Source organism: Onychomys torridus, chromosome 6 (genome assembly GCF_903995425.1).
Source record: "Onychomys torridus chromosome 6, mOncTor1.1, whole genome shotgun sequence".
NCBI classification, from domain to species: Eukaryota; Metazoa; Chordata; class Mammalia; order Rodentia; family Cricetidae; genus Onychomys; species Onychomys torridus.
Genome location: NC_050448.1, coordinates 84,726,591 through 84,740,322, shown reverse-complemented (window position 1 = coordinate 84,740,322; position 13,732 = coordinate 84,726,591). Strand labels below are relative to the sequence as shown.

The window sequence follows — 13,732 nt, the reverse complement described above, 5'->3', positions numbered from 1 at the left end:
CTGGCCCAGCTTGCCCTAGCAGTAAGGCAATGTAATGGACCAACTGTTATGGGGATTCCACAGGGCAAGAGCCCAGAGTGACTACCAGGGACTCCATAGTACTCAGGACAGGTCTGACCGGTATGACAGCCCACAGGATAGTGCTGGCTTCATTAGCCATCACGCCTTCCTCACTTGTCTATCCTGGGCTCAGGGCATGAATTCTAGGACCAACACGCCTGTGGAGACGTGGAAAGGCACCAAAGGCAAACAGTCCTATACCTACACCATCGAGGAGAATGCTACTGTGAGCTTCACATGGGCCTTCCAGAGGACCACTCTTCATGAGACCGTGAGTCCCTCTCCATCCCAGGTGCAGACCGGGAGACAGGAAGAATCCTGGCAAGAGCTCATGCATGCTCTGAGTGCATAATCTTCAGGAGCCAAGCAGAGTGCTTAGTGTAGCCTTTTCTAAGTGATTCCCAGGGAAGATCGCATTGCGTACCTTCAATCACCTGTCCCTCCTTGAGTCTCCCAGTGGGTGAAGCCAGATCTGTGGCTATTTTTAAGAACCATCACTCTGGCTTTCCTTCATTTTTGAGAGGGTCTTGGTATGTAACCCAGGCTGACCTGGAACCTGCGATCCTCAGGCTTTAGCCTTCCCAGAGCTCGATTGCAAACCTGCCTTTATTTTCTTAACTCAAAATAATACAGATTTATTGCAGAAAACACAATTGACCTGGGCTATAAAGTGGACCCTGTCAAAATAAAAAATGAACAAAATCACCCATTACCCTGTTACCCAGAGAGAGCCCAGTTACTGTCTTAGAGCATGTGCGTTCTCTGTCTCTCCCCATCCCCCATACATGAGTGTGCTCTTCCTCTTAATCCCCACCCCCTACTCTCTGTTGGTTTTAGAGACGGGTCTTTCAGTGTAGCCTAGACTGGTTGCCTTCCTCCTTGAGATCCTCCCGCCTCTGCCTCCTGAAGGTTGGGATTATAGGGTTGTGCTGCCACACCCAGCCCTAGTCTTTCTTTCTCTTTAAATACGTGGGTTTTTTTTCCCCCCCTTTACAAAGAAAATCCCACCTCTGCCTCTTCCTGCCCCCATATATTAGAACCCTCTGTAAATTCCCCTGGTGCATGGCATTTCCCCCTGGAACTTGAAGTGGGTTAGTTTTGTTATTAATGACACATTAAAAGCCATTGTCTTTTAAAAGTTAAACCCACAGTTTATTTTTAATATTATTAATTTTAATTAATATAAAAAGGATCACCACTAAATAAAGTGAGAAAGATGCTGCCCGGGTTCTTCCTAGGCATCACGGGGTAAACTGGGGCTGGGTTCATGGCTCAGTCAATAAAAGGTCTTGCCATAGGAGCCCGAAGATCCGTGTTGGATCTCTAGCACCCATGTTAAAACCAGGACATGAGACAGTTCAGTGAGAGACCCTGTCTCAAAAAATAAGGTGGGGAGCGATAAAAGAACATCTGGTGTCTTTCTGGCTCCCAGATGCGTGCTCACACATGTGCATGTACATCCACATGCACCCATATACACCTACACACAAGTAAATAAAGTCAAAATCAAAACAAGTTCCTGCTATTTCTGCCGTTGCTGCTGTCTCAGGCTTCTCCTTTCTCTGTTTTTGCTTCCTCATCTCCAGGGCAGAAAGTACACTAATGACGTGGCCAAGATCTACTCCATCAATGTCACTAACGTCATGGGTGGTGTGGCCTCCTACTGCCGTCCCTGTGCCCTAGAAGCCTCTGATTTGGGCTCCTCCTGCACCTCTTGTCCTGCTGGCCATTACATTGACCGAGATTCTGGAACCTGCCACCTCTGCCCTCCTAACACCATCCTGAAAGCTCACCAGCCTTATGGTGCACAGGCCTGTGTGCCCTGTGGCCCAGGGACCAAGAACAACAAGGTGCCAGCAGTCTGCCACACATGGTGACCTTTGCCCTCTGCTTGGGTGGGTGCTGGGTCCAGAGATGGGATTCTCAAGGGGCTGATACCCACATGCTCCCCCTAGCAACCCATCCCATCCCATGCTCAGGTTGCTGTGAAGGACACCAGCCAGGTGTGGCTGTGGGTGGTGAGCTCTTAGCAGGAGGTCTTGTCTTCCCTCTGTAGTAGACAAGTCTCATCTTTATCTGGTGGAGATTAGTGGCCTTGGGGTCCAGAGGGTTATTGGCATCTGTGCATAGACCTGAAGAGAGAAATCGTGGGGTCTGTGGCTCAAATTCAGCCTAGTCCAATCCAGCCTGTAATCACGGGAATCTGTCCCCTCTCTTTTGGGAAGGTGAGTCAACCTTTGCCAGGACATACATATGGGGCATGGCTGACCTCCACCAGGGGCTTCTCAGCCAAACGGACATAAAGATCTAGTGTGAAAAAAAACAGTGCTACTGCCCCGTGAAGTTTCACATCCAAGAACATACATGTATGATCCAGGCACAGTGGCACATATCTGTAATCCCAGCACTTGGGGGGTAGAAGAAAGAGTCAGGAGCTCAGGGTTATTCTTATCTACACAGCAAGTTGGAGGCCAACATAGAACTCATGAGACCCAAGCTCATTAACCAAAACCTAAAACAAGACAAAACCCCAAACAAAGCATATATAAATAAAGGGTCTTAGATACTCATTAACACTTAAAATCAATTTGTATTTTACTAATCATGCCAGATAGACACCTATGAGACTTTATTCATTTATTTAAATTTATGTATGTATTTATGAGACCAGGTCCCATGTAGTCCAGATTGACTTCAAACATTATGTAATCCTGAGGGTGACCTCAAGCTCCAGAGCCTCCTGCCCGGTTTATCTGCAAAGTATGCACAATTATTATACAGACCCCTGACAATCTTTTAGGGGTACCTGGGACATTCTCCATAGCCTTCTTCCCCCTGGAGCTCCCTCTGCTGTTGTGGGAAGGAATGGCAATGTGTTAGGCTGCTTCTAACAGGTCCTAACACACAAGGAACAGGAAGCAAAGCCCCTTCCACAGCTCAGTTTCCCACAGAGAAGCCCACAAAGAGGAGCAGTGTATTTTAAATGGCCATGTGTGTCCTGCACACGAGGGGACAAGTGGAAGTGTCTGGCTTGCCGCTCTGGAACCCTGATTTCAGTCAGGGCCCCACTGTCTTCTGCTTGAAAGAAAGGCTTGATCAAAGAGCTCTTGCCCAGCCTGTACATGGCTCTAGGCTGGATTCCTAGCACTGTTAAAAACAAAATCAGACAGAGATTCTCCAGTGAGTGCTGGCATCTGGGAACCTCACAGTTCTGCATGGGAATATATGTGCCACAGTAAATCAAAGACTTTGAGACCAGGGGACATTTCATGGGCACCAGTGAAAATTGTGTCAGATGTATCGGAACAGGGATCCTTGGGCACGATTACTAATACAAGAGTGGCGTCAGTCCCAGGTTGAGTGGACAGTTGCCAGGCAGATGTCCTTGTAAAAATCCTTTGTGTACATATAGAGACGTCCTTGTAAGAGTCTGCACACTGGTGGGTTCTGTCAGCATCTTTCATGATAGCCGCCATGGGCGACTGTTTACAAACCCTCCTTGAGACATGTTCCTCCTCTGTGTGTCGACGACTGACTGGCAAGGTGGTTCCTGTGAGTGTCTGTTTCTCTTTTTTCAATGTCCACCCTGATCAGCCCTTTCGGCCTCCTCTTTCATTCCACTCAGCCTGGAGCAGGGTGGGGACTGTTCTACTCCACTGCAGCCCCGAAGGCCCGAGACTGCCTGCTAACCTGACCCTTCTCCCCTCAGATCCACTCTCTCTGCTACAGTGACTGCACCTTCTCCCGAAACACCCCTACCAGGATTTTCAACTACAACTTCTCAGCTCTGGCAGGCACCGTCTCTCTGGCAGGAGCGCCCAGCTTCACTTCCAAAGGGCTGAAGTATTTCCATCACTTCACCCTGAGTCTCTGTGGAAACCAGGTAAGCTGGGCAAGCTAACAGTGTGAGACCCGAAAAGTGGACTAGGGGCCAGAGATGGGCGCGGGAGGAAAAAGCACAGAATCCCTGAGGCCGCACGGGAAACAAGAGAATTAAAGAGGTTTAGGTAGCTGGAACTCTTCCTGCAGATTGTTTTGCCTTTTAAAATTAGGTGTCGCTTGCTTTAGAAGTCTGAAAGGGTCAAAGTGAAGCCTCCAGATTAGCAAAAGGTGGTAACTTGGGAAATGAGTGTACAAATGCAAACTCCACGTAGCCAGCCTCGTGCAGCAGGGAGTTAGGAGGGGTGATGGGGGGAGTATGGGATGCTGTGACTTTTTCTTGCTCCTGCTTCAGCCTCCCAAGGGCAAGGTATACATCTCCATGGCTGGCCATGTAAAGTCATTAAAGACAAGAGGAGCCAGGCATGGTGGTGCATAGACAGTCCTGGCCCTCAGAAGGTTGATCTGGAATTCAAAGCCAGGCTAAGTAGTACAAAACAAACAAACAAACCTGGAGGAGACTCCAATTTCCTTCTCTCAATACACGTTTTGTTTTGTTTTATTTCTCTCTTTCACACAACAGAAGGGAGGGGTTGAGAATACAGCTGAGCAGTCTAAGGGTTTAGCACGCATAAGGCCCAGGGTCCACTCTCCCAGAACTTCGCCTCCCTCCAAGTTTATCAGTTAGGACACGGGCTTAACCATTTTGAGGCCCTTAGCAGCTAGCAATCCCACCTTCTGGGGAGCCTGAGACAGGGTGATCATTGAGGCCCTGCTGGACTATTTAACAAAAGTTCATTAAAAAAAAAAAAAAAGTCGTGTGGGGTGGTGGTGGCGTATGCCTTTAATCCCAGCACTCGGGAGCCAGAGGCGGGCCGATCTTTGTGAGTTCGAGGCCAGCCTGGTCTACAGAGTGAGATCCAGGAAAGGCGCAAAGCTACACAGAGAAACCCTGTCTCAAAAAACCAAAAAAAAAAAAAAAAAGATTAGATGTCCTGCCTCAGGTCCTGGGGCCTGTTTGAACCCCTGGGAGTGTATGTCTAGACAGTGCTTCCAAGACAAACAGCTGAACCACAGCCCCAAGGGAGACAAGCAGGGTACTTAAGCCATCCCAGATGGTCCAGTAAATGTCACTGGCCTCGGGGATCAGTTGCATAGCTCAGCTTTTGTGTAGAGGATGGACCCAGATACAGACGGACCCTTGGCCAGTTGGCTAGAACTCCAAAGAAGCTGCCACCACCACAGTCTAGGTGACCCCAAGGAACAAAAGGCTGGAGACTTCTGGACAGAGACCTTCTCTTTACCTTCCCCTCCCCCACCCCTGCCTTCAGTCTTGTTAGAGCTGTTCTATTGCAAGGTGTGATGGGAAAGCTTAACTTTTTAGAGAAAAAGAAAAAGGTCCCTTTTGGGACTCGTCTGTGACCATTTGCTTTCCCCCACGTTTCCCTACTAGGGGAAAAAAATGTCTGTGTGCACAGACAATGTCACTGACCTCCGGATCCCTGAGGGTGAGGCCGGTTTCTCCAAGTCCATCACAGCCTATGTCTGCCAGGTGGTCATCATCCCCTCCGAGGTGACAGGCTACAAGGCTGGGGTGTCCTCACAGCCAGTCAGTCTTGCTGACCGACTTATTGGTGAGTAACCCCCAGGCTTGCTTGACTGTATGTGTGGTGTGTGTGTGTGTGTGTGTGTGTGTGTGTGTGTGTGTGTGTGTGTGTCTTCTCTCTTTCTCTGAGTCTGTGTTTGTGTGTATGTCTCTCTCTCTCTTGTAGTTAGATTTTCCTGCCTGGCCCAGTCAGGACAAATCTCTCTTACCCGCCAGTCCCACAATCGCTCAGACCCAACCAAGAAAGCACACAGAAACTTACATTGTTTACAAACTGTATGGCTGTGGCAGGCTTCTTGTTATCTACTTTTTCTATCTTAAATTAGCCCATTTCTGTTAATCTATACTTTGCCACATGGCTTGTGGCTTATCAGTGTCTTTACATGTTGCTTCTCATGGCGGCGGCTGGCGGTGTCTCTCCCAGCCTTCTCCTTCCCAGAATTCTCTTCTCTCTTGTCCCGCCTATACTTCCTGCCTGGCCACTGGCCAATCAGAACTTTATTTACACAGAGCGATATCCACAGCACTCTCTTAGTGTGTATATGTCTCTGTGTCTGAGTCTGTGTTTGTGTATGTGTCTCTGTGTGTGTCTCTTTCTATGTGTCTGTGTTAGTGAGTGTGTCCATGTCTCTGTGTGTATCTCTGTGTGTGTCTTTGTCTTTCTCTATGTGTGGTTGTGTATGTGTATGTCTGTGTGTGTCTCTCTCTATATATATATGTATGTCTCTTTCTCTTTGTGTGTCTGTTTGTGTGTGTATATATATGTGTGTGTGTGTGTCTGTCTGTGTGAATGTGCTTATGTGTCTCTCTCTGTGTATGGGTGTGTTTGTATGTGTCTCTTTCTCTATGTATGTGTGTCTCTATGTGTGTCTGTGTTAGAGAAGGTAAGGCTGACAGGCTGGAAGGTACATGGTCCTCTGTTTTCAATCCCATTCCACGTGCCGCTGGCATCTCTGATCAGCCTTGGGTTCACGTTTGTACGAGCTGCTCGGTGGGATGATGAAATGATGGTTGGTGGTTGACTGGTCTGGAAAGCATTGAAGCCTTTGCCAGCGGCTGCTATGAGCGAGAGCTAATTGGGAGCTCTGATTTGACAGGGGTGTCGACAGACATGACTTTGGATGGGATCATCTCCCCGGCTGAACTTTTCCACCCGGAGACCTCAGGGATCCCGGATGTAGTCTTCTTTTTCAGGTGAGGATGAGAGACCAGGCAAGTGAAACCTCAGCCTCTCCAACAAATCCTCACCCCTCCTTCTCTGTCCACCTCCTTCTTGTCAAGCCTGGGCGCGTCTGAAGTTTAGGGCTACCCAGTCATCAGAGTAAAAGCTGGCTGTAACTTGACCTGGGCCTTTTGCATAGTATTGGAGTCATTATGCACTGGGGCAGGAAATATGGAAGATGTGCCACGGACATCCCTTCCCTGAAGGAAGTCCCAGTATGTGCTAGCCTTTTCTTTCTTATCTCCCTGGTCCCCCACTCTCTCCACATAAAGACCAAAGTTTGGCCCTCCCTGTTCCTGCTTGCCCGCTGAAGGAATCACCCCATGTTGACTCCGTATAACGGCTCCCCAATAACAATGGAGTGGCTCCTTCCCTCACAGTGTTGGCTTTCACTGCAGATCCAATGATGTGACTCAGTCCTGCAGTTCTGGAAGATCAACCACCATCCGCCTCAGATGCAACCCAATGAAAGCCGTTCCTGGTACTCTGCAGCTACCCAGGTAATCTGGTGGAGGGAGGCTACATGAGCCACAGCCTCGTCTTCCTTGAACCCAAGACCCAGAGATTATTTGAAAATAGAAAAAAAAATCATTTTAGAGCCATTCATGGGCTCTTGGGGACACAGTCATAGCCCCCAGATCTTAACTCAAAATAAAAAATAAGCCAAATGTGGTGGTGTAGCACTGGGAGGCAGAGGCAGGTGGATCTCTGAGTTGGAGGCCAGCCTGGTCTACATATTAAGTTTCAGGCCAGTAGGGTGGCACAGTGGGACCTTGTCACAAAGTGCACTGGGCAGGATATTTTGATGGTATGGAAGTGAAAAAAAGGTTTCCTTACCATTGTAAATATCACACACAGCAAAGCACAGAGCTTATCCAGAAACCAAGCATGGGAGTGCATGCCTATAATCTCAGTACTTGGGGGGTAGAGACAGAAGGACCAAGACATTTTTGCATATTTCTGGGGCCATTATGCACCATGTCAGGGAGAAATATGGAGGATCTGCCACAGCCTTCCCTTCACTGAAGGAGGTCCAGTATGTACTAGCTGCTTTCCCCGACCCACCTTGGCTAGGCCAGTGCATTGCCCCCTCGAAGAGATCCCTTGTCCTCACTCTTTCCACCTAAAGACCAAAGTCTGTGCCCCAAGTGAGGTTGCTCTCAGCTACATAGTGAATTCAAGGCCAACCTGGAGTGCATGAGATGCTATCTTAAAAAACAAAACAAAACAGAACACTCTCCACAGACAGACATAGCACAGAAAACCAGGGGCTGAGGAAATAGCCCAGTAGAGAAAGTGCTCAGTGCATAACCATGAAGACCTAAGTTTGCTCCCAGCAACTAAAATGGGAGGTAAAATGCTAAGCATGGTGTCACACTTGGAATCACGGTGTTGGAGAGCTGGAGACAGGCGGCTCTCTGGAGATCACTGGTCAACCAACCTCACCTAATCAGCCTGCCCCAATTCCCAGTGAAAGACCCTATCCCCCAAACCAAAGGGGTCATCTCTTGAGGAACAACACCAAAGGTTGACCTTGACCTTCACAAGCACATGCATGCACACACACACACAGCACGTCTCTATGCCTGAACTCCATCTCAACTGCAATCCCTCAACCAGGTAACTGTGTAAAAGTGGCCACTGTAAATTGTGACATGTCCCTGGGGAGGACAGGAGTCTTTTAGGGGTTGGAACTGTAGCTACTCGAGGACTCAGACATATTAAATTGAGCTGTCATTTGACATCAGCAAAAACAGGTGGGGAAATTGGAGACCAAACTCTCAAGCTGGCCATGGTGGCTCATCCATACATTTCCATGGGAGGCCAAGACATGGTATTGCTGTGTGTTTAAGGCCTGTCTGAGCTACAGAGGGAGACCCTGTCTCAGAAAGAAAGAGAGAAAGGAAGGAAAGAAGGAAGGAAGGAGGGAGGGAGGGAGAGAGGGAAGGGAACACCTGAGTTAAGGGCAGGTTGAGGGAAGTATTTTAGGGAGAGAGGAAATGAATTAGGTAAGAAGTGAAATAGGCATTCAACCAGATCTTCCCATGTGAATGGCGCTTTTCCTGTCCCGACCACCCAGTCCCAAATCACCAATTCAGAGGCTAAATATGAACTATAAATGTTCAGCCAATAGCTCAGGTGTGTTACTAGTTAACTCCTACATTCAAATTAACCCGTTTCTATTAATCTAAGTATTGCCACATGGCTCATGGCTTTACTCAACCTCTAGCATGTCTTGATTCCTGGGTGGCTGGCTGGTGTCTCTTGACTCTGCCCTCCTTCTTCCAACATTCTCATTTTGGCTTTCCTGCCTAACTTCCTGCTCAGCTACCAGCCTGTCAGCTTTTTTTTAACCAATGAGAGTAATACATATTCAAAGTGTAGAAAAGGATTGTTTCACAGCATTTCTCCCTTTTTATCTAATTAAAAAGGAAGGTTTTAACCTTAATATAATAAAACTATATACAACAAAAACAGTTATTAAGTAAGAATTACAGCTGGGTGGTGGTGGTGCACGCCTTTAATCCTAGCACTTGGGAGGCAGAGGCAGGTGGATCTCTGTGAGTTCGAGGCCAGCCTGGGCTACCAAGTGAGTTCCAGGAAAGGCGCAAAACTACACAGAGAAACCCTATCTCAAAAAACCAAAAAAAAAAAAAAAAAAAAAGACAGAAAGAAAGAAAAAAGAATTAGAGTAACAATTGACAAAATTAGAGAATAATACTTAATTATCTAGCTTATCTTGGTGACTCTAAAGTTTTGTATCTAGTTTACTTTCTATTATAACTAAGGAAAACTATAATTATGATGGTTTAGTCTTCAACTCCATCAAAGACCTCAGTTAAATGTTACCTAATGACAAGGACATGAGGCTGCCTGGAAAGTCACCCAAAGTTCCTTTGTGACATTGGGGCCTCCAACTCTGGCCTACAGGCCTGGCATATCTGACAGACTTTCCTGTGAAGCAGGAATTTTGAAGGGCTGTCCTACCTTGTCTTGGCAAAGTTCAGCAGTCACCTTTCTTACGTCCTACTGGTCCAATTTGGACAGTAACTGTCAGCTATTGAGGCAAGGGCAGTTTCTTTGCCCACATGGCTAGCTTTTGCCATAAAGAAAGCAAACTCCATATGAGGTTTTGTCACTGCCCAACATCTTCTCTGAAACTGATGCTGCCAGGAGCAGGTGTGTCTCATTATCATAAAAAGACCCTTATGTTATTAAAACATCTTAAATGCCATATTCTGTAGATCTTTGAAGTGTTTGAAGATCATCTATTTAAATCATCTGTTTATGACCTTGAAAGCATACCAAAAATGACTATAAATTTGACTATTAGAGATGACTATTAATCTGTATTTTTAATTATACATTACATTTTTAATTGAGCTGCATAAACATGACACCAAAAGCAAGAGTAGAAATATACACACAGCATAACAGAAATAACTTTAAATTTGTATCAATAAATTGAAATCCATATCAATGTAAAATATTTTGAGATTAATAGTTTGTTTTTTGTATTAAAGTAGATTCAATAATCTATCCTTTCCTCCCATCATTTCTATATCATATCTCTCTTTCTTCTTTTAGAAAGAGGTTGACTATGACCAATAACAATTTGTAATCAAACCCCCCTAAATGAAAACAAACATTTATAACCAATATTTTGGGAATGTGGACTTAGTTTTCTAGACTACTTCCTGCTAATTGGTGGGCACTGATAATCTTTGAGGGACCCTGAGAAAACCAGGATAATTGTTATGTCTTAGCTGCAGTGTTTTGTGAGGCTGGACCACCTCAGTCAGCGGCCTGGGAGCTGTTCTGGATGTTGGATCATGTGGGCCATTATTACTGGTGTCTGGTTCCCTTGTCCTAGAAATATGTAAACTTTTAAAAGTAACATATATATATATGTGTGTGTGTGTGTGTGTGTGTGTGTGTGTGTGTGTATTAATGCAGATATAAACTGTGTATTGCATACAAACAAGCCAAAGATAATTTTTGTTTAGCAGGTAAAATATATGTCACGTGTCTTTTAATTACTTTAAGTTTATTTTTCCATATCTGTAGTCAGGATTTTAGGGGGTATTCCTCCATCAAATCTGATTTTCCTTAAGCTGGAATGAATCCACAGCCTCTCATTTCCTACAGAAACAAAAACACAACCTCTCTCCCAAAGTGGCATACATTTCAACTTAAATTTTGGAGTAAAGATATTTTTTTAATATGTAGATTGGTTTAATTTAGCAGCTTTCACAATCAAATGTCTCTTAGCAGTTATCATTCGCCCATTAACAGTCACAAAATCTGAAGACAACACAATAACATATAGAATCCAGACTCTCTGTGTATTTCCAGCTTTTTTGTGGCTTAATTTTTTTTATTACTCTATTCCCCTTTCAAGGACTTTACTATTATTTTTAAATCATTTTTAAATCTATGGCTATTTCTACCTTTTCTCTTCTCTCTCTCAAGCCTACACACATTTTTCAAACACACTGTGACCCGTTCAGAGGCCTTCTTGTCTGAATCTGTCCTTACTGTGTATCTCTAACCCTTTTTGTCTGTATGGACAAAAACCCTACATCTGCCACACAGCACATGGATGGAAGAAGCTTCTCTACACCTTGGCTTGTGTGAGCCTGTGAGAATCTGCCATGCTGTAGCTCAAGCTCACACGCCACAGCCAGGGATGTGTCTCTCTGTACCATAGTCTGCATGAGAGACATGAACTAGGAAGCTGCTCTTGGCTCTGTTTCTGTGTTTCTAGAAACCCCTCCCCCCTTTTTAAGCTTTCTTAGGATGTACACACCCCACATTGGGCTGCCATATGTAAATGGAGGTAGAGTTTTTCTGTCCCAATGTCCAGGTCCCAAATAACCAACTCAAAGGCTGAATATGAATTATAAATGCTTGGCTGATAGCTCAGGCTTGTTATTAGCTAACTCTTACATTCAAATCAACCCATGTTGCCAGGCGGTAGTGGTGCACGCCTTTAATTCCAGCACTTGGGAGGCAGAACCAGGCACCAAAACTACACAGAGAATCCCTGTCTCAAAAACAAAACAAAAAAATTAACCCATGTCTATTAAGCTATAGGTCAGACTTGTTACTAGCTAACTCTTACGTTCAAATTAACCCGTTTCTATTAATCTATGTATTGCCACGTGGCTCATGGCTTTGCCTGTCCTCTAGCATGTCTTGTTTCCCATCATTATCTGTTTGGCTTTCCCATCTAACTTCCTGCCCAGCTACCAGCCTGTCAGATTTTTATTAACCAATCAGAGTATTACATATTCAGAGTGTAGAAAAGGATTGTTCTACAGCATCTCCACCAAGCCATCACCTGACGACTCCATCTCCTTCCTACTTTGCTAGCATGTGCTCTGATGGGACCTGCGATGGCTGTAATTTCCACTTCCTGTGGGAGAATGTGGCTGCTTGTCCACTCTGTTCAGCCTCTGATTACCACACTTTTGTCAGCAGCTGTGTGGCTGGGATCCAGGTAGGTTGCCCTCTGCTTGGGAATGTCCCAGGAAAGGAAATGATTATGAGTTCTGAGGTCCCTGTTTTTCTCCTCAACAGAAGACTACTTACATGTGGCGAGAACCAAAGATGTGCTCCGGGGGCATCTCCCTGCCTGAGCAGAGAGTCACCATCTGCAAAACAATAGATTTCTGGTTAAAAGTAGGCATCTCTGCTGGCACCTGCACTGCCATCCTGCTCACTGTCTTGACCTGCTACTTTTGGAAGAAGAATCAAAAGTACATGGTGGGGTGTTGGAATCTGTGGGAGGTCAGGGTTGGATCCTTGAGCAGGAAGAACATCTGAGGATATTCCTGAGAATTTTCTTTGGAGCTGGCTATTGACCCTGAGATTGGCCAGAGACTTTTAAAGACACTTGTCCATTGTAGGCCTTCAATCCTGAGCAGGGAGGCTACCTAAAAATGGCTATACGATTCTCTAGAGAAAAACCAAGCCAGGTGTGGTGGTACAGGTCTTTAATGCCAGTACTTAGGAGGCAGAGACAGGAAGATTTCTGAGTTTGAGGCCAGCCTGGTCTACATAATGAGACCCTGTCTCCAAAAAAAGAAGGAAAGAAAAGAAAAGAGAATCTTTGGGCTGAGGTTGTAGATCAGTGAGAGTGCTTGCCTAATGTGCAAGAGACCTGGAGTCAAAGGTCTCTTTGTTGTTTTCATTAACAAGGCAAAGGCAAGGTACAGTGGTTCATGCCTGTAATCCCAACACTTGGAAGTTAGAGGCAAGAGGACAGAGTTCAGGGTCATCCTCCAGCTACATATCCATTCCAGGCCAGCCTGGGCTATATGAAACCCTGTCTCATAAAAACCAAAAACAAGCCAAGTGGCGGTGGCCCATGCCTTTAATCCCAGCACTCGGGAGGCAGAGCCAGGCAAATCTTTGTGAGTTCAAGGCCAGCACTCTACAGACAGGCACCAAAACTACACAGAGAAACCCTGTCTCGAAAAACCAAAACCAAAACCAAACAAACAAGGCACAGCTTTATAAATATTTCTGTTTTGAGAAACAACCAGCCTTGAAGAAAAAAAGATCTTCAACTGGGAAGCAAAATTCCTTCTGTTCACTTATCCTTCACACCCTTTGCAAGGCTTCGATTTCCTTACATAGGGGCTATCTATGTGTAACCCAACCATTCCCCTCATGGCAAGGGAGGGGTTATCTGTGTGTATCAACCACTTCCCTCGATGCCACATTCTCATACTTTGCCTCTTTCCTTCCCTCGTTTCACAGACTAGAATACAAATACTCCAAATTGGTGATGAATGCTACTCTCAAAGACTGTGACCTGCCAGCAGCAGACAGTTGTGCCATCATGGAAGGAGAGGATGTGGAAGATGACCTCATCTTTACCAGCAAGAAGTCACTCTTTGGGAAGATCAAATCCTTTACTGCCAAGGTAGAGAGGGACTATAAGTGACCTGAGAATC

At 45.8% G+C, this 13,732-nt stretch overlaps 1 protein-coding gene across 3 annotated transcripts in view; it reads left to right on the top strand.

Moving 5' to 3' along the window:
* Positions 1-13,732, top strand: part of Elapor1 (endosome-lysosome associated apoptosis and autophagy regulator 1) — an 89,183-nt gene that overhangs the window by 71,532 nt on the left and 3,919 nt on the right. For all 3 annotated transcript variants that reach the window (XM_036189854.1, XM_036189853.1, XM_036189855.1), the window contains 9 exons: positions 194-331; positions 1,647-1,910; positions 3,770-3,943; positions 5,393-5,573; positions 6,643-6,739; positions 7,166-7,267; positions 12,144-12,270; positions 12,351-12,529; positions 13,536-13,701. In XM_036189854.1, coding sequence (XP_036045747.1) covers positions 194-331; positions 1,647-1,910; positions 3,770-3,943; positions 5,393-5,573; positions 6,643-6,739; positions 7,166-7,267; positions 12,144-12,270; positions 12,351-12,529; positions 13,536-13,701 — 1,428 coding nt within the window. The remainder of the gene's footprint in view (positions 1-193; positions 332-1,646; positions 1,911-3,769; positions 3,944-5,392; positions 5,574-6,642; positions 6,740-7,165; positions 7,268-12,143; positions 12,271-12,350; positions 12,530-13,535; positions 13,702-13,732) is intronic.